The sequence below is a fragment of the Oncorhynchus masou genome, chromosome 21 (assembly GCF_036934945.1).
Source record: "Oncorhynchus masou masou isolate Uvic2021 chromosome 21, UVic_Omas_1.1, whole genome shotgun sequence".
NCBI classification, from domain to species: Eukaryota; Metazoa; Chordata; class Actinopteri; order Salmoniformes; family Salmonidae; genus Oncorhynchus; species Oncorhynchus masou.
Window position 1 is genome coordinate 15,861,867 of NC_088232.1, and position 25,317 is coordinate 15,887,183.

Consider the following 25,317-nt stretch of genomic DNA (forward strand, 5'->3'; position numbering starts at 1 on the left):
GTAGTTTTGTGCCAACAGAAAAAAAGTGTCAAATTTGAATCCAAAAAACGAAATATTTTCTGAGCTTTCTTATATCTCCTAGATTATGACAGACACTTCAAAACCTTATTCCTCATGTTTTATTTGTTGACTCTGTTTTGCCATTTATTGATGTGTTATTCAATGTGTTTCTATGGGCTATAGAAGTAAAGGTCAAATTCAATATTTTATCATATTATTATTTTGTTTTTGATACCTACAGGGGTCCTAAAATCTCAAATCAATCAATCAAATGCAAATACTGAGCAATATTGTTGCTTCCACTAGTCCTGTGGTCTCGAACAGTCATTCGGATTCCCATTTAAAATAGTCTTTTGAGCTATTAAAATATCATCCATAATATTTTTGAGGTGATAGAAATGCTCAACATTTTTAAAAAAAGTATGTTTTTTTTCATGACTAAATACTAGGAAGTTTGAAGAGACAGGCTGAGTGGACGGGGAGCTTATATTCATGAGCTCGCCTTGACTGACAGCTCTTTGAAACGCCTATGTCAAGAAACTTGGATGCAGTGTTGCAGTAAAATCATGTCACGCAAATTTGGTGACACGCAAAGCAACCTAAACAACATTGAATTAAAAAAATATATATTCTCTTGTTTGGCATGCCTCTTGCAGTTCACAACAGCACTGATAGATGTGTTGACATGACAACTGTATCAGAGTTTTGAATGACCCTTTCCCCCCTTTCCCCCCTTTTGTTCCATGCTGGCTGAAGACCAAGCTAGCCAGTAACTTGCTAACAGCAGACACAGATGAAAGGGGATGTCTTTGCCATAGATGTAAACTGTTAATTAAATGTGCTGACACCCTACAGTTACATTTTGGACCCAGTAGAGTAGCTATCTAACTACAGTATATAAACCACATCCCTCTGCAAGCATGCCTTCTCTGATGTTGGTTACAAGGCAGTACTTATTTAAATTATGTAAGAGAATATCATGTTACCATTGGTGTATTATCATTAGAGTTAGGGTGAAGCAATTCTATCCCCTTAATAATTCTGCCCCCTGAATCCAATTGTTTAACATGGGGGTGGGGACCTGTAACTTTCTGATCAAATTTAATCAATATAGAAGCAATAATAATTTGTCATACTTTGGTCATCATAGTTTTTAAAAATCTGGATTCATCCAAATATCATCCAATTGAATGAAAAACATGATTTGGACTGTTCATGACCTTTAAGGGCAACACCATTATGAACATTTTTGCCAAAAACATGGTTACCTCTGCCAGTAGGCTGACTCTTGGCCCCAAGACAATAACATCAAGCACTATTCCAAATCCATAAAGAAATTGTTAATTGACAACAAAATCAAATATACAGTACCTGGGCCCCATGCTGCACAGTATTTGCCAAAGAGGGGAGATGCTGCTAAGCTAACATGCTTACTGTGACTGTGAGAGTGTTTGTGAACCGGCGCAGCCGCTCAGCAGATCCATCCATCATGGCCATGGAGCTTTGGAGCGGCTTTGCTCTGCTGGCCAGCAGAGTTCGATCCATGGCTTGGGCCGAGGTTCAATTAAATAATCCGCCAGGTTTGTGATGGATCATTTGGGCTATGGGTCTATGTCATGTTTAACACCTGTTGTTCGAGATATTATGGTTGGGCTAAGAGTAGGTCTAGATGCTGAACTCGTGCTTGGTATTAGCCTATGACCTCCATACTCAACTGGACCACAGATTATGTTTTTTACTCACCCAGGCTTCGACCCCTGGTATCATATAAACAAACATACGACATGGAAGAATGCATAGAACTGCAGGAAATTTGATTTAAAACTGCAAAATGTTCTCTCCGCCAACAAGAGGGGTGTGAACCGTTTGGTGTCACAAACGTATAAATTACATTATCCATAAGGACCTTTGCCACCTAGGAAATGTGTGTGACTGGATCTTTTTTATAAAATATGTTTGTCTGTGTCACTCTCCGTTTTAGAATAGCTATTATCTTGTCGATTGTGACAAGGCCTGTGCTTTCCGTGGTCCTGCTCCACGTGGTGTTCTTTTGAGTTCAGCTCTGAGGTTGTAGGCCGGCCTCAAGATAAAATCGTGCCTCTCCGTAGTCTGAAGTGGCTTCCACTCTGCTCTACTTCATCAATATAATTCAATGAAATGAACATCTATTCAATTATTTTAATCTGAATTACTTTATTCATCCATTTATGAGACATTGTCAGAGCACTGATCTGCACTGAAATAAAGGCAGGATAGGTGAAAGTAATATGGCGGAGGCCGGCTATGGAGGTAGGTAGCCTATTATTATTTTACTCACCTGTCCCGTTCTATGAGATCAGTTGAAGGAAAAGGGGGCCAGGAGAGAAATCTTCCACAGTCTATTGAGATCCACCCACGTGTCTGGAATATGAAAAAGCGCAGCGCCAGGCGCTGGCAGTCTCATCCAAGTGTCTCAGTTTTATACAAAACATTTATTTTTCAATGTTTTAATACAAATAGGCTATGTAGGCCTATCTGGAAGTGCGTTTTGGGTTTGCGCATCACTTTGTAAACCATATAATTGTCAGTTAAGGAAGAAATTAGTAATTAGGCAACTTTTCCACATTACTCTGTTTGTGCAACACAGCTATGCAAATATTACCGTTTCTACCGATTTGTTTTAACTATAGCTTATTCCAGACACACACGCCACGGCATGCTCTGTGAAAATCATGCCTTCACTGCTGTGTCTCTCCCAGACTACGCCTTTAAATGGGGCGCGCGCGGAGGTGGTGCTGAGGAGAGACCAGGAGAGGGCGGACCCGTGCGAAGTGTGTGTGAACATCCCGAGATCGGTCGCCAGTCGCACGGATCGAGCGCGCGGCTCTTGTGATGCACTGTAGCGGAGAACGACCGGAGAGAGACAGAGGAAAGAACAGCCCAATAGCCCCGATTTAACGTCTGGTACTGTGTCAGAAGTCTCGCTTTAATCGGCACCGTGTTTATTCATTCTACTCGTTTTTTTTTTTTTAACGAACCTGGATTTAAACATTACCGGAGTTTATTGTCGGATTATTATGCATTGGATATTATCCCATAACTAAGGTCAGTCGTGCTCTATTTTCTACTTGCCAAAGGGCTCCTCTTGTCATGACTAGCAAACATCCAAAATATAGTTCTAATCGTTCCTTCGGAACACATTTGGATTGGAATGGGGATGTTAAAGTAGACATTTTGAACATGTTTGTAGTTTCGGCTGTCGACAGTCTGGAACAAGTTGGGACGTTAAGAACGTCGACATGTGGTCAATACTACCTAATCATAAACTAAGCATTGCACTATACTAGTAATTGACTGGAAACATAATGATATCGACGAATAAGGTCGCTTTTGCTGCAGGGTGGTTTACGGGTAGGCCTATAAATGGGGCATTCCGGCCATGACGGCTCGGGTGATTCTCTGCCCATTCCCCGGTCAACGAGGCCAGGGTGACAGGCATGGACAAGCCCCGCGGGAATGACAGAATTACGGTCACATCGCTCAGCTCGTGGCCACAGGCAATATTTATAATCGGAATTATTCATATTTTATAAAACACAGAGCATTATAGGCATCATAACAAGCAAAAATGACGCTAAATAAATGGTTGCTTAGGCTACGACTCTCTTCCAAACCACGCATTTAGTTCTCGCCTGAAAAGTAGCTTTGAATAATGGATACAGGGGTGTCCAGTGTCTTACGACCGCCAGCGTGCATGGGGCTATTTTAAAATGTCAATGACGGTTCAGAGTAAAGAAATTCATTTAACGAACCGGTGCTGCATTATCAGGGAAAACAACAGATGGGTTATGTCTAAAATGAGACAAAAAAACATGTTGTCTGTTTTGATACTGTGAGATAAAAGACAATTCAGACATGGGAATGCTGCTTTGAATTTGATATGGGGACATGACCTTCTATGTTCCATTGATTGCCCCTACACTGCAGACACCATGATGGAGACCAGACATTTGGCCTTCCCCCCCCCCCTTTTCCCTCTAAAATGATATTATTTTACAGATGAATTCGTGTATGCTCATTTTAACGAAATAGACCCATCTCCATTTAGAATATCGTGGAGAAGAAAGCATTGTCTTCGTATGGACATTTTTTTTCACAGACATGGGTTGTTCATTTGTAGCAGATAAGACATACCATACAACCGGAAACAATCATATAACAACACGTTAGAGTCAAATATTTATCATCAGATGAGTCTGTATTTGGATTGTAAAAATAACGCAGGAAACGTGATGTTTTTTTTAGGCGGCGGGTAGAATTCGTTCCCTACGGAATCAAATGAGCTCGTGAGCTCTGCAGAATGTCGAGGGAGGGTGTTTTTAGGGTGCTGGTGATCTCCATGAAATCTGACATGTATGAACACGCTAGTGGATTTTTTTCTTTGAAATTAACCATGTAATGCAGCCAATCTCTCACATTTTAGAAGAATGCATGTTGGATTTTAGATGATCAATATCTAACAGCTCACAAAAAGACAACAATTTTGCGGTAGAAATATAACGACACTATTAACTCCCTGCATCTTTGTTTTAAATCATGCATTTGAACACCATTTATAGTTTAATGTTTTTGTCTTAAATCAGGAATAGATAAATTACTGTAGGAAAATCATGTAAGAGATCACAAAATGGTGGTTAAAATTGTCACGTTTTGACCTCATGATTTTTCTCCAATAAAGGTCTGATCAGCACCTTCGCCACTCGTGATGAAATAGTAATAAAATCCACGGCAATTTGCCAGCAGAATTGGTGACGTTTGAAGTTAATTTATCATTGTGGCACACGTTCGATGTTTGGGATTTACAATGTAATAGGCTTAGTGAACACATCAGAATGCAGGGAAAACTCCTTATCAGGCTTTTTCAACGGGCAGAAATGCCTCAGAAATGGGCGTGACCCCTGTGAAATGCGTCTCTTTTCTCACACAGCAAGCAAGGCCTAAAAGGTAGCAGCAGTCCAATGCACTACTATAAAATTATAGTTGAAATGGAGATTCTATCAATTTTTTTATTTTATTTATACATTAAAAAAACATGATTTACCATTTAATAAGAAAACAATATTTTATCTAGATAAAATGCCGTTTTTTCCCCCCACAAAATATACACTTTTTTGTTTTACGTGAATGTTTTCCACGGATATTATTACACCCAACTATTAGGCCTAAATAAAATATGATAGCCGCTATAAAAAATACATATTTGTATTATTAAATCATTTCATGAAAGTAGGCCTAGGCTAATCGACATTTCTCCCATTTAGGCCAACACAGGAAACAAGAAGAACACAAGAAAGATGAATTCAATATTTAAGTGGTGTAGGCTATGCGGTCGTGCTATGCGCATTCCCTGCGCTGCTCCTGTGGTTATTGTGCGGTTGTGTGATTTGGCTGTACTGTCTGCGGGGTGGCGGGCGGTGGTTGGTGCGTGGTTTAATTTGGCTGTCCTGCTTTCTGGGCGCTGGTTGGCAGGCGATTAACTGCTCTGACAAATCAACCGAAAACGGCCAAGGGCTCTCAAGGTAACGTTAATCCGTATGGGCGGGAGAGGGGGTACAATATTACTCACATAATAGGCTACTACTCACAATATCATTGAGGATGCTCCTTTTCCCATATAAATAAATACAACACAGTGTTTCAACGTTTTTAAAAAATTGTATGATGATTATAACATATTTTTGACGCAGATTAAAAATATCCTATTATGTTTGTCTGAATGCGTAGGCCTATTTCACACGAAATGTAATGTAGTTCAAATAATAAAATATTTAACGGGCGTGATTAAAGATGCGGAGGGAGGAAAAATAATCTCCGGTTGTAGAAATTGCGTCATGCCTTCCTAAATAAAACGACGTTCAACAGCTCACAGTAATTTCATGCTTCTGAGAAAGGCCCTGCAATTTCATCTAATTCATTTTGTATAGGCCTATTTGTTGTGTGCGTGTGTGTGTGCGCGCGCGCTCGCGTGCATATACTTGTTGGTGTGCGTGTGCGTATGTGTGCGTAAAACCACACACACACGCACACACACACACACACGCACACACACACAAAGACGAATTACACATAGGTGTCTAATGACCGAAACAAAATTGAGGGTGCAAGAGATTATATAGTAAATGTAAAGCAACATACTAACAATTATAATAAAAACACTATTTCTATTGCACCATTTATAACAAATATAAAATGGATTTTTTTACTTTTGTCAAATGAAAGGTGTTTACTATATGTTCTCTGGGGTGCATGCTGAGTCTTCCCCTACTATGCAGATGTTGCTACAGAATGATGTATGGTAGAAGTAGAGTAGTGAAATGATTAAGAATATCACCAGCATTATTATTCATAGTATGTCTATACATGCATGTAGACATGGGTTAGTATTGGTTGTGTGTGTGTTTGTGTGTGTGTGTGTTGCTGCAGAGTGATGTAATGCAGGTTAAGGATTATTTGAATTAGATAAATGAAGATAAAGATCAACTAGATTAATTTAAACAGGGATTTTCTCTGTGGTGTGAGGACTGGCCCGGCATATGCATTAACTGTGTGTGTGTGTGTGTGTTTGGCTGAGCAAGTGTTGCAGTAGAGTGATGTAATGCAGGAGACGGGCTGTTATTAATCGTTTAGAACGATAGATAAATCAAACAGGGTTTTTCTTGGATGCAGATCTCGGTTGATTGCTTAGTGTTGGTAGCATCGTTGCAGTGTGTGTGTGTGTGTGTGTGTGTGTGTGTGTGTGTGTGTGTGTAGCAGTGTGGGGGTGATGTAATGCAGGAGAGAGGTGCTGCAGCAGAACGGCTCTCCCCTCCCTTCCGTCCCCCGTCACCCAGAGGAGGTGTGTCTCTGTCTCTCTTCCTGCAGAGAGCTGAATGCCCACTCTCTCTACCCATGCTGGGCACCGGGCTGGACTCATGGCTCTGCCCGTCTGGCTGTGGCCACTTGTGCCCACTGAAATACTAGAATACTTAGGGGGGTATTTTTCTCCCTATACTCCCTTTTTTATGGTGAAACTGGTGAAATCATGCCCGTTTGACCATATTCTAAAATGGACCAATCTGTCAATTTTTCCCTTCTTCTACCCAGGCTGTGCACCAGTCTGCACCTATGTCTCTGCCTGTCTGTCTGTAGCTGGTAGGATATATGAACAAATGGATCCCCCCCTCCATTTTTTTAGATCACAAGTGTGACGAAATTGGATAGGTGTAAGCAACATGGTGGGGAACTTTGCCTCCACCCACGCTGTAGCATAAATGATTATTTAGGCTGTGCCTGTTTGTCTGTACCTGTCTGTGTGGCTGTGTAAATACTGTTACAAATACATTTCCTTCCTACCTCTCTCCCCCTTCCCTTCTTTCCATCGCTACTTTCTCATCCCATTCTTTCTTATTAATAATGACGTAACAAAACATAGTATGTGTATTATTTGGTCTGTATCTGGTCTTATTCATTGTAATTGCTGATGTCAGACACAATTGAGTAAAGTGTGTTGTTTAGTATGTGCCAACCAGTCTGTACAAATAGACAAATCCTCCCTCTTCTTTCTTTCTCCCCATCCCTTCCTTTGCTCATCACTGAAACTAAATTGGATAGGTGAGAACAATTTAGAGGGAGCCTTGCTTTCCCCCAATGCTCTTAGATTAGTCATTAGACAATAATGATTTAGACTGTGTCTGTTCACCAGAAAATACATCCTCCCCTCTATTAGTCTCTCTCTTGCTCTCTCATACTCCCCCCCCATCCCACACACATGACTGGTTTAGTTCTGGCTTGCCGTATTGGTGGTGATGTCATCCACACACCGTTCCAGGACTGTGTACCCCCTCCATATCAAAGAGAGAGAAAGTGTGTGTACTGCAGGGGAGCGAAGGTGTGTGTATATTTGTGTGTGTAGGTTGGCAGCAGGGATATAGGTGACTCACTGTTTATAGGGTGTGTGTGTGTAAAGTCTGCGTGGAGGAAGAGATGTTTGGTGGATGACTGGGAAATTGGAGAATCTCACTGTAAAATGTGTGTGTGTGTGTGTGTGTGAGAGAGAGAGAGAGAACGCATCCTCCTCTTCCGTTATATCAGCTGACTGCCACAGAGGACATTTTGTTCCAGCATCCAGAGTGTGTGTGAAGCCACGGCAGTGTGTGTACTCAATGCACCTGCAGTGGTACTAGACACATCAGTGAGGTGTGTCTGTTTGACAGTCAGGGCCAATGAAGAGACCGCTCTTATTAACATGGCTCTCTCAGATTCCCTCCCCTGCCTTCCATCCCTCTGCTTATTGTTTTCTAATGGGAGGCCAAACCCCGGCTGCTTTTGTCCCTGTGTGTGTCTTCCCTGTGAGGCGCGGCAGACTCCTATCAATGGGAACAATGGTCCATGCAGTTTAGCCTTTTAACCCCTGCCCATCCACCTGCAACAAAAGAACACACACACACACAGCAGGGAGAAGGTGTGTGGGCTACTGCCAGGGTGAAGTATCAGTTACGAGACCCCCCCCGCCCAGTGTGTTCCGGTCCAGTGGGCCCATGCTGACTGCTGGGGCCTTTGTCCTGTGGTACCGAGGCGAGGGCTGAGACTATTGGCAGGTACACAGGGTGCCTATTAGGTTAGATGCCTATTCGGTTACCCTCTGTATGGGGCGGTGGAACTTAACCCTGCTTATTGTTATCGTAATACTTGAAGTCCCTCTCAACATGGGGGAGAACTATAGCTGCGTTTAACTGGCCTGGATAGGTATACTAAACCATACTGGGTAGAAGCCAAACTTTCTATGTGTGTGTTCCTGGTGAGTGTAGGCTACTGTAGATATCTCTGGTCGTGGGGCAGGCTGCTGATGGCCAGACGCTGGCTTGTCATTACATCACTACAGTGTCACAGAGCAGCATATCCCAGCGATGACACACATCAAGCTGATATGTCAGCAGGGATTTGACTGTGTGTCTGAGAGTAGTGCTGGCATACTGTACACCCTGGCTTCTATTTGGGTTGGGGAGCAGTGGAGACAGTGTTGAACTGGGTGGTTCTCTCACTCGCTTGCTCTCTCTGTCCATCGATCTCAATTTCTCTGTCTTTTTGGTTTCTCTATCTCTGCATTTTGGAGTAGTGCAAGCCTATGGTTATCTAGAACCTTATCTGTGTCTCAAGATAGATGGAAATGTGGGTCAAGTTAGTGTGTATTTTGTTACCTCGAGGACAGCTCTCATGAATGAATCCTAAAAGGACCTGGCATAAACTGTTACATCTCATTAAAGGAGAACTCCACCCTATGTTTTGGTATTTGTTTAATTAGTCAATTGTTGATATAATCCCAAAATACAGAAATCTGTCCCGTAAAAATGCATTTTCAGTAGGCTAGCCTAGAACAGATTGGCGATAGAATGAAACACAAACATTTCTAAAGAAATTACATCAACCAGACCCTGAATCTTGTGTTTAATATTACAAAACTCAATGTTTGATGGGACTAACGATCGGATAGTTAGGTTAGGAGACATGTTAGCAACAATCTTGACGCAAAGAATAAGTTCACCGGGGAGAAATGGAGGGAATTGTCCAACACATGGTCACATGGTCTCTCTAGACGTTGTACCTGTTTAGGCATTGGGGTCTCTCTTGTCTCTGGCCCTGCGTATTTAGGTCTCTAGTATTCTAGTGTCTCTCCTTCCTTTGTTTTGTGGTTTCTCTTTGTCCATCTGTATGGTGCAGTCAGCAGAAAGCCCCGTTCATTCCCCTGGCCATCAGATAAGGGCCATCTCTGCTGGCCTGATTGATAGTCGGGGGCTGCCAGCAGAATAATGGTGCTAATTTTCCTAGCAGATGACAGATAGGGCCTAGACCTTTACCGAGGGAAAAAAAACTGCCACTTTTAATTAGGTTTGGTGACTGGTAATTGTATCTCTAACATCAGATACAATGAATTATGCACACAGATCCTTCTATTTTATTTGTTATGGTTCAAAAGTACAGTATTTGTCTGTGTTTCCAAATTGTCATGTCTTCACATGTCCGTAGCAGTTTGTAGCGAAGGCTCGTTTGCAAACGTACGTCTCTTTTTTGGTGAACGACGAGAATCGCATCGGTAAAAGAGCCGTTTATTTGGCTCCCTGATTTGCATAGTGCTACCTAACTGCTTTTTTTTTTAGCTTCAAACAACGATTATCTGCATAGAAGTAACAGTCATTCTCTGAAGGTGATGAATCCTTACTACAGAAACAAAAGTGAGGAGAGCGTTTCATTCTGGTCCACGAAAATGTTTGCAGTTTGTAAAAAAAATATATCTTATTTGAACACGCATATCACAATCTTCAAAATCTGACATAATGCATGGTAGCCTACGTTTGCTTAGCGATTAACTGAAATGTCTGTTATTTTTGGGGTTTCAAACAACTAGCCTAATTGACGGATGTCGGTTCAGTTATTTGAATTCCATTTTTTTTTTCAGGGAGCTCAATGCGCATTTTCTGACTGCAGTTTCTATAGAGATAAATCACATAAATCAAGTCCGAACTGTGTGATGTAGTTTCCAACAGGCCAACATTCTACATAGTTTAGCATGCCTACTTGTCCGGAGACAGAGAACCACAGATTATCCATTATATCAGAGAGAGAGTGGAAGGCCCAGCTCAGCAAGTTGTTTCGCCCACCAAAGGAGATTTTGTATGTTGAAAAAAAATGAATGGTTTATTTGCTGCGTGAGGTTAATTGGATCTAATAGAAGTTTCATAATGCTAAAGTTAGGAGTGTACTGATATAAGTAGGACATGTGACATCCCGGCATCTTTGAGAAAAAACACTTGGCCATGCATATTCATAGCATGAGGCTAGTAGCATAGAATATATTTAAAAAAAAACATAAGTCCTTTAGCAGCCACTCTTATCCAGAGCCACTTACAGTAGTGAGTGCATACATTTTCATACTTTCTTCGTACTGGTCCCTCCATTGAATACAGTTGCTTGATGTCAACAACTCTCATTGAATATTCAAAAAAGGATTACAATAATGAGATACATCCACCAATCCAAATAAAGGATAGGTGGCAGCCAGACAGCCCGCCATGCTGCTGTGTGGACAACGTGTAACGGCCGTTGGTGGAAGAAGGTGAGGACCAAAGCGCAGCGTGGTACGCGTTCGTCATTTTATTGGTGAAGCTGAACACTAAACAAGCAACAAAAGAACAACCGAAAAAGCTCCGTCAGGTGCAAAACACACAAAACAGAAAATAACTACCCACACCACACAGATGGGAAAAGGCTACCTAAGTATGGTTCTCAATCAGAGACAACGATAGACAGCTGCCTCTGATTGAGAACCACACCCGGCCAAACACAGAAATCCAAAACATAGAAAATGAACATAGAATGCCCACCCTAGTCACACCCTAGCCTAACCAAAAGAGAGAATAAAAACCTCTATGGCCAGGGCGTGACAGTACCCCACCCCCCCAAAGGTGCGGAATCCGGCCACAAAACCTGACTCTAAAGGAGAGGGTCCGGGTGGGCATTCTTTACGGCGGGGCTCTGGTGTGGGACGTGGACCCCGCTCCACCTTAGGCTTGGCCACTTAGGTGGCACCTCTGGAGCGGGGACCCTCGCCGCCGATCCCGGACTGGGGTCCCTTGCAGCGGCCCCCGGACAGGAGGGCGACTCTGGCAGCTCCGGACAGGGGGGCGACTCTGGCAGCTCCGGACAGGGGGGCGACTGGCAGCTCCGGACAGGAGACAGGCACAGGACTCACCAGGCTGGGGAGACCTACTGGAGGCCTGGTCCGTGGAGGAGGCACAGGATAGACCAGGCTGTGGGGGAGCACTGGAGATCTGGTGCGTAGCCTTAACACCACTCTTCCAGGCTGAATGCGCACTCAAGCCCGGCACGTGCAGGAAGCTGGAACAGACCGCATTGTGATCTCCTGGCGAACTGGGGAAACCGTGCCTAGAGCCGGCGCGGGATATCCTGGCCCGAGGAGGCGCACTGGAGGTCTGGAGAGCAGAGCTGGCACCATCTGTCCTGGCTGGATCCTCACCCTAGCCCGGCAGATGCATGGAGCTGGAATGTAGCGCACCAGGCTCAGAATGCGTACTGGAGATCTGTAGCGCCAAGCTGGCACAAGATGTGCAGGGCTGGGGAGGCGCTCAGGAGGCCTGGTGCGTGGGGCTGGCACAGTCTTCACCAGACGGCTAGCACGCACCTCAGGACGAGTATGGAGAGCTGACTCAGTTGACATCAAATCGAGGACACGCTCCGTCGGGCGGATGTCGTGCCTCATGCACCAACACAGCAGCTCTCTCATTGCTTTCTCCTCCAATCTTCCCATCAACTCCCTCACTGTCTCTGCTTCGCTTCCTTCGCTCACCTCCAATTTCACCCCATAGCACAGGGCCTGACCAGTCCCATGCTCGCCACGGTAAGCACAGGGAGTTGGCTCAGGTCTCCAACCTGACTCTGCCACACTCCCCGTGTGCCCTCACCCAAAAGTTTTGGGGCTGCCTCTCGGGCTTCCTTGCCAGCCGTGTTCCCTCGTAGTGTTACCGCTCAGCCTTAGCTGCCTCCAGTTCCTCCTGTGGACGGCGATACTCCCCAGCCTGTGCCCAGGGTCCCTTGCCTTCCAGTATCTCCTCCCATGTCCATTTCTCCAGATAGCGCTGCTCCTCCTTACCAGGCTGCTTGGTCCTTTGGTGGTGGGTAGTTCTGTAACGGCCATTGGTGGAAGAAGGTGTGAGGACCAAAGCGAAGCACGTGTTCGTCATTTTAATGGTAAAGCTGAACACTAAACAACAAGCAACAAAAGAACAAGCTCCATCAGGTGCAAAACACACTAAACAGAAAATAACAAAAAAAGGCTACCTATGTATGGTTCTCAATCAGAGAAAAAGATAGACAGCTGCCTCTGATTGAGAACCACACCCGGCCAAACAACACAGAAATCCAAAACATAGAAAATGAACATAGAATGCCCACCCTAGTCACACCCTGGCCTAACCAAAATAGAAAATAAAAACCTCTCTATGGCCAGGGCGTGACACAACGACTCCCTTTGTTTGTACAGAGAGACATGTCTCTTGTCAGTAAATCCATAATCTTTGATTATATTGACCAGATACTCTAGTGGCCCTATAACAATGAAAATACATATCTTCCAAAATGGAAGGCAGTCAGGAGGAGGCAAGATCAGGTTGAACCATTCTAACCAACGAGAGGGCAGATACGCGTGTGAACAACAGGCACAACGGTTTCCACTAGTTACCACAGTCACAAAGTCTAAACTAACTTTAGGATAAAGTTTAAAATCACATTTTAAGAAGATAAATTGTAGAAATAGGCGGGTTTATGACTTTATGGCAACTAGTGACTACCAGGCACAACTTCGATATGAAGTCGATTTTCAAAAGGTTTGCCGGGATGTCACTTGTTCTAGTTATATCAAGTATACTCCGAACAACCTAACCATTACAAAATGTCTATTCCATCAAATAAGCCATTCCATTTTTTTGTTAACCAAATTCGACACTCTCATTGACCTACGTACAAAAACTCCTTGCTTGGTGAGCAAGAAATAATTAGAATCGTCGCCAGGGGGCAGATGGAAGCGGTGTTTGTAGGCTACAATAACTTAGACTTCAGGTCCACTGGGGTTAGTTCAAGTAGCCTGTGTAAGCTACATGCAGGTTAAAGCGCGTCTCGTGTGAATTCTTATGTGGATTAAATGAACCCTATTTGTAGGGGTTAGATTTCATTTTTGTTAAGGAAAATCCATATTTATTACATCAATTGTTTTATTATATGTTCAAGGTCACCAATTGGTGACATACATTCATGGTTATATCAGTGCCTGTGTGGTCCAGGCAGTACAAGCGCTGGCAACGGCACACATGTGCAAGACCAGGCATGGGTTTGAATCTGGTCTACTACTGCCCTTTGAGTTTTCAGAGAAACTAGTATTTTACTTGTATTCTTACTCAAGTAATTTCTGAAGGAAGTAACTGACTTTGTACTCCGTTACATTTGACCTAATCGCCTCAGTTACATAGATTTATCTTATCTAGATTTATCAACAAATGCAATTGCATTTGAAAGCACATAAATACCATGACGAGATCCTGAGGCTCATTGACGTGCCATTCACCCGCTGTCATGTTTCAGCATGTATGGCCCCATGTCGCTAGGATCTGTACCCAATTCCTGGAAGCTGATAATGTCCCAGTTCTTCCATGGCATGCATACACACCAGTTGAGCATGTTTGGAATGCTCTGGATTGACGTGTACAACAGCGTGTTCCAGTTCCCGCCAATATCCAGCAACTTCGCACAGCCATTTAAGAGGAGTGGAACAACATGCCACAGACCACAATCAACAGCCTGATCAACTCACGCTGCATGAGTCAAATAGTGGTCACACTAGATACTGACTGGTTTTCTGATCCACACCCTTACCTTTTTTAAGGTATCTGTGTGATCAGCAGATGGATATCTGTATTCCCAGTCGTGAAATCTATAGATTAGGGCGTAATGCATTTATTTCAAGTGACTGATTTACTTATATGAACTTTAACTCAGTAAAATCTTTGAAATTGTTGTATGTTGCGTTTTTATATTTGTTCAGTATAATATGCATTCAACATCACATGCACTTGAAATGATATTGTGAAATACGCTTTCATGAAATACGCTTTCAAATTCCAATGTCTCGAGTACCATATACCTTTTTATGCCATTGTTCACATTGATATTAAGTCAACATTGAATGAACGTAGTTGAAATTGTACAGCCCACGTACCTTGTTTGACGTCAGTCTTCATTGGTGAGTACCTGTGCTGGGGGACATCTGCAAGATAGTGCTGGCAGGCTTTAATATTAAATTCACGTCAAATCAATTACACTAAGTTGTTGTCCTTTTTGTTTGCTGTCACAGTTTGCCATAAATTGTAAAAAAAAACAACAACTAAAAACTAAATGTGTAACTCGTACTGAAGTAGTTTTCTTACTGGATACTTTGTTACTCTTACTTATGTACTTAAGGCTAATTTAACTTGAGTAAATTACAATCTAAGTAACAGTACTTTAACTTAAATACAGGTTTTCAGTACTCTACCCACCTCTGCAAATTATACATTGCCTAACTATAAAACGTTGGCGATCATCGACTCTGGAAGAAAGTTGATTGTTTATCAAATCAACTCATCAATTTAGCCAGGGCAACACAAACAGTAGATTATTGGTTTTCACACCTATTATTATGTGATTATTGATAGGTTAATAATATTGGTTAATAATATTGGAATATAATCAAATAACAAGGGGCCTATTGCAGTGATGGCACTAGATTACCGCTAATTGTTGTCTCGTTAAACCATTAATATGCGCTGAATTCACCTGCACAGCTGATCTCCATTGGAACCATTACTGGTCACCTATACTGCTCCCTAAAAGATTATGTTGTGCTTCCTTAGTCAGAGATCTGTATATAATGACAAGATGCTCATGTCTCCGCCCTAACAATGGGAGTCGACCCACATGCAGGAAGGTTGCCGCATATTAAGCCCATTGAGCTTATTTTGGCAAGAGTGAGCCCAATCACGTCACCTCTCACTCAGTCCTGCTTGTAACCAAAGTCATTCACAACCTTTATTTAACTTGCCAAGTCAGTTAAGAACATATTCTTATTTTCAATGATGCCCTAGGAAGAGTGACACAACAACTGCCTTGTTCAGGGGCAGAACGACAGATTTTTACCTTGCCAGCTCAGGGATTCGATCTTGCAACCTTTCGGTTACATCGCTCTAACCACTAGGCTACCTGCCGCCCCATATGTTCGCCCTCTGGTTGGCATTGTCATCGGAACAACATAGTCCTTTTGAACAGACTAAGGGCGATATATCTATTTAACACGCATTCTGTACAATATAAATAAATAATTCCCTCATTTACCATTGCAAATCTACTGTGGCAATTTACCTGACACTTTGTATGAATGCTGTGTTAATATTTTATTTGTTCACTATTTATGTTATCCAAAAGTGTCTGGAAATTGTCATTTATTATTAATGTTATATAATAATAATATGAATAGATTAAATTTTTATAGCACTTTTCAATATAGTAATAATCTCAAAGATGCCTTTAGAACAACAAAACATTTGTTAGCCTATTGACAGTTCTGGGTGGAAAATCTTCCACGGTCGTACACAGAGGCAGGTGCAAGTCCAACAGGTCACATCGTTGTGTCCGATCCGCTCTCCATGCGTACCTTCCTCACCTGTGCAGTCCACATCTCGTCCGACTGAGCCCGGCTGAAGGGTTGAGCAGGGGGTAAATGATGGTCAGATCCGGGAGGGAAACAAGTCCGAGGTCACGTCACCTCTTGCCCTCCTCAGTTGTAGACTCCTTGGTAAACTTCCTCTGAAACAAACTTGTAGCACCCACCTGGGTGAAGCCATGCATCCTCTAAGCTTATCAAGATCAAGAGTTTAAATAATCCTGGACTGTCTATATTTGAAATGTGTAACTACATCAAGTCATTTGGGAGACTGTGTTATTTGTGCCAAAAGGGCTTGGGGCGAAATCATCAAACCCACGTGGACACCATAGGCCTATGTGCACACTGAAGGAAGCGACCCTAACCGCTAGCCCACCCCAGGCCATGATTGAACTCAATTTTGACAGTTCATTCGTAAACCTTACGATACACTCAACCTTTGTATGTCGTAGCTTAGTGGAGACCAGTATCTATCTTGTGTTATTAAGCTATATAAAATGACTGTTGGTGATGGGTATGGCTGCATTTCAGATATTTCTGTACATTTGAATGTTGCAGTAATGGGACCTAGGCCTATATCGTTTGAGAGGGAGCGTGCGAGAGAGAATATTATTTGAAGATAGCAGCCCTAATCCCAATGACTCGATTGCCCCCCACATGAAGAGAAAATGAACTGCTAATCTTAGCCATTCCCGAGGCTCATTTGAATTTCCTGATGCATCAGGAAAATTATCTGCTACAAAAAAGGGATCAAGTTAAAATTCGACATCTGTAATGCATAGTGCATTTAATGTCTAAAAAACAGTGATACTTTTTTATAATCAAACCAAAACCGAACCAAACTCAAAAAGCACTAATCACTAGGCTTTACATTAGAGATTTGCAATTTTTTCGACTCAAACATTTTGAATGAAGAACCGTTTGGGAGTCAAATAAACAGCTTTTTTACATGAACATAGCTACATGATCCTGCTCACCAAAAAGACTCGGAATGACCATCACCAGCAGTTTGGACAAATGTGGAATCAATAAAGATGGGTCCTCTTGCTGAAATAGTAGTGAGGGAAAAAAAGGCCTGTTGTAAAATATCAATCTGTGTCTGGAAACCACAGTTTTTTTTCAGATGGTCTGAATATCAATGTTATGTGTGCTGTGTGTAAATCCTATGCTTCCTGTTTCTGACAGTGATGGAACTGAGGAGATCCAGAGGCTCCCCTGTGAACTACAAATTCCAGCAGGCAACATGAAGAAGGACATCCCGATCACCCTGACAACCAGAAGAGCAAGTCCAATCGGACCTTACGCCATGATTACCCATAGCAATCTCTTTGGACTTTAAAGGATTACAAAGGTCAAACTTTCCTTCCCAACAGAAGGAGAAACTAGTTTAGACTCTTCTCCACTTTTCCTCTCTCTCCCTCCTCCTTTCTTTAACTAGGAGGAAAGGCATCTGCAATTCTACCTACTGTCCATAGCTTGTCAGCGATTGGATAGTTTACTCATGTGCATGGCCTACGACTGTTACTTAGCCTACCTACGACTGTTATCCCAACTACCACCCAACTCCCTGCTGATTTTGTATTAAATCTCTCAGCAGTGTCAACCATATCTGAGTACACTTTTGGATACAACTGTGGATACTCCCTCTAGAATTGGATACTTACTCTAAGACTTTTAAATCAAATCCAATGCTATCTAAGCTTTCAGGAATATAAACTCATTCGTCCTCTTCCTCCTCCTTGTTGACCATGGATGTGCTGGGCTTGTCTGCGAGGCTGCAGCTGCTGCTCTCGGCCTTCCTGGGTGTGTGTCTGAGCCTGGAGTTCACAGCGGCCCCCGGCCAGTGGGCCCGCTACCTCCGCTGGGACGCCAGCACGCGTAGCGACCTCAGCTTCCAGTTCAAGACAGACATGTCCACGGCACTGCTGCTCTACTTCGACGACAGTGGCTACTGCGACTTCCTGCAGCTGATGGTCGTGGAGGGCAAGTTGCAGCTGCGCTTCAGCATCGACTGCGCCGAGACCGCTGTGGTGTCCGACAAGCGGGTCAACGACAGCAGCTGGCACTTTGCCACACTGAGCCGCTACGGCCTGAGGACGGTGCTGGGGCTGGACGGCCAGGTCAAGGCGGACGAGGTGCGGCCCACCGGAGGTAGCCGCCAGCACATGAAAATTGTTAGCGATCTGTTCCTGGGTGGCGTGCCGCTGGACATCCGTACGTCAGCGCTCACGCTGCCCACGGCACGTGATGCCCCACCCTTCAGAGGAACAATCTCAGATCTGAAGTACGGGAACACGGAACCGGTTCTCCTCAGCAGCTTGAGGGTTCGTCTGGAGTCGGAGGGGCGCTGTACCGAGAACCCGTGCGAGAACAGTGGGAGCTGCACCGTGGTGGATGGGGAACCCATGTGCGACTGCTCCAAAACAGAATACAAGGGCCGCTTCTGCAATGAAGGTAAGATCTTATACATTTTGTATTTCCTTTACTGTTCCTGAATGTCTACGTTTGTGCATAGCCTTATGTTCACTTTTAGCCACACAGATTTTACCCATTTAATTTCACCTTTTTTCCTAATCCATAGATCATTTTCATGTTATTCCAGAGGCGTCACTGACCTCATTTGAAGCAGTTTTGCTTTGTTGTTTACTAAGTCGTCTCTCTCAGACTCAGTGTATGTTGTCCCTGTGTGTGTGCTAATCTAAGCGTGGTTAGCGACACGGTTAGCCACCAAGGTGCAGGTTAATGGGACCTCCCTGCAGGGACTGATAAGGACGCCTATAGAGAGAACGGGGGCCTCCTGAGCCCTTTTCTTTACCAATCATGCGATGACAGGTGTTAAAATCACATCCTTTTGTGTTGCAGAGCATTCTGGAACTGCTTTGATTCAATCACAACCTCCATCTCTCTCTTCTTCCTCCACAGCTGGTATTGGTTAGACCCCAAATTGATTTTTTTATAAAAAAAAACCTTTTGGTTAGGTTTTTTTATTCTTACGATTTCTTAGAAGGAGCGTAAGAAAGGCCTTTTTTTATTTGTAAAGGGAGAGTGAATGTTATCTGCTTTATTGCAGAGGATTTTGGGTAGAGAGTTTTCTTTCTTTCAATTGTTAGATACTGTATGCAATGTGGTCATGCACTTATAATATACTGAGGTAATGTCAGTTCATTTGCTGTTTCTTTCTGCTGAAATAAAATATACATTTTGATCTGTTTTAAACTAAATTGGAATTTAATCTGTCCTCTTACAACAATCCTGATATTGCAGCTATAGGAACTCTTCAGGATTTTTTTTTTTTGGGGGGGGGGGGGGGGGGTGTAATCAGAAAACAATGAACAACTCCAGCTTTTTCCCTTTCCTTTACATTCCTGTGAGAAAATCTAAAGTATAGAAGGATACTACTGTTTCTAGTATTCTCTTGTTTCTTCGCCTGCCACTTTAGTAGGTTAGGTTTACAGAGCATGAAGGCAATTTGCATCTGCTTTGGCATCAAGCCCAAACATTAACCAACAGAGAAAACGGCAGTGAATCTGGAATGTAAAGATTACGTTGTTTTTATGTCAGGACATGTTTTTAAAAGGGAGTGGCCTCTTTTTCCTCTATCTTCTCTTGGATGAGCGTTAAACTGCTTCAGTTGAATTTAAGCTTTTCAGTCGACTGGGTGAGGAAGCATGACAGCGTGTGTGACAACGTGTGTGTGACAGCGTGTGTGTGTGTCAAGCCCTGGCGACTGGTTCTCTCTCACTGTGAACACATCCTCACCAAAGGGAGCAAGAAAATAAAATGGCTGGCCTATATGTAATCGACAATGTTAAAAACCCCAGGAGCATGTCTGAGTTTTGCGTCTCTATCAGGAAGGCCCATAGAGCTATCGCTAGCTGGAGACGCTATAGACGCACTCTGATAGGGGGCTGAGTCAGTGGTTGGACCTGTGTTTGTGTGCGTGTGTGTTGACCAGCCCTGTAATGTGTTGGGCCGTGAACAAGGAGTTCAGACAATCCTAAAATAAATAACGCTGTTTACTGGGGTCAAGCTGTATTTGTGTGGACGGCACGCCAATGTACTGCCGCTTAAAATATACAGCCTCTGGATTGTAAAAATATACGGCATCTACTCTCAGACAAAACATAAATACATTCTACACACACACTCACCCACTTTCTTACACTTAACAGCTTTGCAGTAGGCCTACATAGATGCACTGCTTTCACAATATAATAAGTACATGTTATATGGTTGTAATAAACGACTGGTAAGCTAGTAAAACATGTTGCTAAAACCAAAGTTTTGTACACTGTAGGCCTTTTTCCTCAAAAAAAAGGAGCTAACGTGTGGACAGACCTGCTGTGTGTGATGTACTGTACACACAGTCTGGTGACTGCCGTAGGCACGGCAACAGACACCTGACACTTCCCCAGGCGGGGCAGATGGCTCAAATGACCATTGCCATGGCCGCAGCGTATGTTCTGCTCTGCAACGGCCGTACTGTAGTCTGTCTGCTTGTAACATGGTTTGCTGAAGCACCTAGCCTACACTAGTACAGTAATCTGGGATTATCATCCTAGTAGTAATAATAATAATAAGAGTTTGGCAACACCAACACTCAATCTGTCATCTAATTTGGATGGTGTTGTGTGGGATGGTGTATTTGTGTTTGTGTGTGTTTGCCAGCTGTTTACTGCTTAGTTTGTTCCTAATTTGAACTGAATTCAGGCAATAATCAGATAGTGGCAGAGTTTTGCATCTTTCTGAAATAATAAATACTATACTGTATGAAGGATGGCTCTCAGCCATCCCTTTAAGTTTTTTACTGTAGGCCTAAAGAGTAAAGTATAGCTCTATCTCTTCCCTTTATGAATCCTACTGTATAAAAAATAGTCCTTCACCTCAGGTATTGACTTTTCCAGTTGAGGGAAATGATGAGCCTATTTACTTAATTTGAAGAGTGATAAGTAAATAGATACACGTTTGTTAAAGCCCTGCTGAGCTGCAGTAGTGAGAACATCAATCTGTTTTCAGATGTTTGGCTTTCCCACAAGGCATTTGTTTAAAGGTAGAGGCTTATGTTAAAGCAACTGCCAGGTTATAGTTCAATAAATAATGAAAAGTAAACAGATATTTTCGTAGTATACACTAGACCTGTTCACTAGACAGCATATACTGCATATACAGTGTGTATACTGTATACTGCATATACAGTGTGTGTGTGTGTTCACTGGTGGAAAAAAACAAAGCAATACAGTGTAAATAATCTGTCAGCGTATTTTTTTTTAAATGAAGAAAAGCTAAATGAAGAGGGAGACACACACACACACACAGACCACATTATCACACCGTCCACATACCCTTCTTCTTACTAATCTGGCTAATTCCTCAATTCCCCCGTGTCCTCTCTTGGGACTGAGCCATTTAAATGCCACTGCCAGGAGGTCACATTGTGGGCTTCAACACTCTATTGATACAAGACAATACTAGAGGACCCCATCTGAAGAGGAGATTTAAAGGAGATTACATTGAACATGCACACACGCACAAATACAAATGCACACACACACACACACACACCGTTTGAACAGCTTGTCTTATGTTCAGGCAGATGGAATTTGCTCGGTGACTAAATTAATACCTAATACACATCTAATAACTGTCCGGTAAAATCGCTTGAATTTAACTTTTACATCTCTAATACATATCTAATAACTGGCTAGTGAAATCGTTTAAATTAATGTTTAATAGATCTCTGATTGCTGCCCACTGAAAGCCTTTAATGGCGACCAACTCAATTAGACTGGTGTTCATTTCCTTCCCTAATCACTGCCTGTGGTCGGGCTAATCAGGAGACTTACACTGGGGCACATTGGTGGGAAAGAACCAAGGCTACTATTTAATCTTAATAGTTCTGTAAGTATTGTATTTTTTAAGGTTTCAATTAGAAGACAATGGAAAAAGATACGTCATCGATGGCAGAAGTACACAAACAGCCCCTTGGTTTCTATTTTGCCCTCGACATGCTAAAGTGAAACCATGTTCCCGCTGCTGTTGTCTCTGATCATACCCCAGTTCTGTTTTATTGGTCCTGGCTTGAGACTGGATTTAGTGCCAGGGTACCAACCCATGCCCAACCCGATGCCCAAGCTTTAAAACCCTACCTGGGTGAGGGTTCTCTGGGCCCATGAGTAGTGATTTTTAAAAACAATATGACAACAGTCAAAATCATTTAAAACAAGGGCCATGTGCGTTTTAGTTTGAATTGATTCGGTGCGATTCGGTTTGATACGATTCGATGCACTCATTTTTGTTGCTTAAACACTGATTTTCAATTCTAAATTCAAATCTGCTGCTGATGGAGCTCATGAGTTGGGTCTCTCTGAGCTGGATCTGTCTGAGCTGACTTCTCTCTGTGTGTGTGTGTGTGTGTGTGTGTGTGTGTGTGTGTGTGTGTGTGTGTGTGTGTGTGTGTGTGTGTGTGTGTGTGTGTGTGTGTGTGTGTGTGTGTGTGTGTGTGTGTGTGTGTGTGTGTGTGTGTGTGTGTGTGTGTGTGTGTGTGTGTGTGTGTGTGTGTGTGTGTGTGTGTGTGTGTAAATGAGGGACATCTATGGTGTATGTACTATGTAGGCGCCTGAGCTGAGCCAAAAGGGAGACTAGGCATCTACTGCCCCTCTACCACTATCAGATTAGGGTGGAGGGGCAATGTAGACAGGTTTTTTTTGTCCCCCACTTTGGATCTGAAATGACCATCGCCCACTAATTCACCCACTAATTCACCCACCATCGCCCACTAATTAATTAACATTTTTGCTGATTAATTGTTTGAGCTAGTAATGTATCACTATTTATTCTTTACAAATGAGCTATTGCATAGCCAATTAATATATAGCACAACTTTGGATTTCACCCTCATTTCCAAATCGAATGGTTTTGACTGTTCGGAAGTTTTCACGGACTGACCTCCTCTCGCTTTGGCCATGCAGTGCGCCTTGCAAAAGGGATTGCTTTCCTCGTTATGAAATGATCAACTTGACCATATACACTGTGTCATGCCTGCTCCCCCTCCACCTCTCTGGTGTCCGAGGGCGCCAGGCGGCCCATCATTACGCACACCTGTCACCATCGTTACGCGCAGCAGCGCTTCATTGGACTCACCTGAACTCCATCAGTTATTGATTGCGTCCCCTATATCTGTCTATTCCTCAGTTTCATCCCCATATCAGCATGAATGCTGACTCTGTCCTTGTTTTCTTTCATGCCGGTTATTTATTAAATATTCTCTCGATATACTTGCTTCTCGTCTCCCAGCGTCTGTCCTCACACACTGATTGTTTAAAGCAAAACTATCAAAACAATTGCTGATGGTGAAACTGAACATAAAAAATATGTATATTGTAAACCCCGTTCAGCAGGTATAGCCAGATGAAAGTTGTCTCCTGTAGCTTACTTTTATTCCAGTAAAACACTGTTCAGCAGCGTATAGATAACAATAACCTAGCAATTTACATAGGATGTCACTTAACTAATAAAGCGTAAGATCATGCAAGCCACTGTAGTATTTGATGTGGAAGATCAGGAACAGGCCGCCTACCTCGAGTTGGTTACCATGCGAAGCTGAACACAAACTAGGATTCTCAATATGACGCTGTCTCGCAAAATGATGCGGTTCGATTGCTAACGTAGTTAGAACGAGCTGTCTGCGGCTCTAAACAGCCACAATCAGATATTCACATTCTTCAGTCAGACATTCACACTTGCCATGCAGAGTAGCCAATACATTTTGAATGGAATAACATTCTTGTCAACTTCAGAGGTCGATTTGACGCTTGCTCAAGAGCCTACACACATTCTGGGTGATCTCATTGGCTTCTCTGGTGAGCTCTCATTGGCTATTGCTGATCACCGTTCTCCAACCTTGTCATCGCACATCTCACACTACAAAAGCATTGCAGATTGTGTGTCAATAAAATCAAACATGCTTGAAAATACCTGGACGTCTGGGATGGCTCCAAGACAGGATTTGTAGCCCTCAGATTGCATCTCTGACCCGCTCATATTAAACGAGCATCGGTGATGGCCGCGCGCCTCGAGTAGGCAATGACTTGGGGATTCTGTTTATTTTGTTTTGTTTTTGATCTCAAAAACCTGTCTGGGACAGCTAAATCGAGGCCAACATCACGTAGCGTACGTAGCGTACGCCTGGCTTAAGTCAAAGGTTTGTCACGACATGCACAGACGTGTTTAAAAAAAACTCTCTGAACATTAAGCCTTCCTCAGGAAGAGGTCTTCTAATAGGGAACCCTCTGTTTGGTGTGTTTGTGTTAGCAGTGAGAGAGAGAACCAAAGGGCTGGGACAAAGAGTATGGACACAGCCTCCCCTCTACTACTGCTCTAATCGCTTACATCATAAATTCACAACCTGCTTACAGGGAACTGGGGCTTCTACCAGCTTGGATTTATGTCCCTGCTGAGTTTGTGTATGTGTCTTTCTGTGTGTGTGTGTGTGTGTGTGTTTCCCTGTTTGTGTGACTGAAGCTGAATGAAGATATCATCAATGTTTTTCAGAATGTGTTTTTGGGGATCAAGTGGTGTTCAGATGAGATGATGACAATGATGTTCTCATACAACAATATATTCACTTCAATGTAATATATTTGACTGTGCTATACTCTCACTATATACAGTGCCTACGGAAAGTATTCAGACCCCTTGACCTTGTCCACATTTTGTTACGTTACAGCCTTATTCTAAAATGAATAAAATCGTTTTTTTCTTCATCACTCTGCACCCATAATGACAAAGCAAAAACAGGAATTATAGAACATGTTGCTAATATCTAAGAAAATGGCAGCTACCTTTGGCAGCTACAACAGCCTCACGTCTTCTTGGGTATGATGCTACAAGCTTAGGTACATCTGTATTTGGGGAGTTTCTCCCATTCATCTCTGCAGATCCTCTCAAACTCTGTCAGGTTGGATGGGGAATGTTGCTCCACAGCTATTTTCAGGTCTCTCCACAGATGTTCGATCGCGTTCAAGTCCGGGCTCTGGCTG

The 25,317-nt window shown here is 43.0% G+C and overlaps 1 protein-coding gene across 7 annotated transcripts in view; it reads left to right on the forward strand.

The window, feature by feature from the left end:
* Nucleotides 1-2,815: 2,815 nt before the first annotated feature.
* Nucleotides 2,816-25,317, forward strand: part of nrxn3a (neurexin 3a) — a 470,965-nt gene continuing 448,463 nt past the window's right edge. For all 7 annotated transcript variants that reach the window (XM_064927553.1, XM_064927554.1, XM_064927555.1 and 4 more), the window contains exons 1-2: nucleotides 2,816-3,084; nucleotides 17,465-18,733. In XM_064927553.1, coding sequence (XP_064783625.1) covers nucleotides 18,028-18,733 — 706 coding nt within the window. In that variant the 5' untranslated portion in view covers nucleotides 2,816-3,084; nucleotides 17,465-18,027. The remainder of the gene's footprint in view (nucleotides 3,085-17,464; nucleotides 18,734-25,317) is intronic.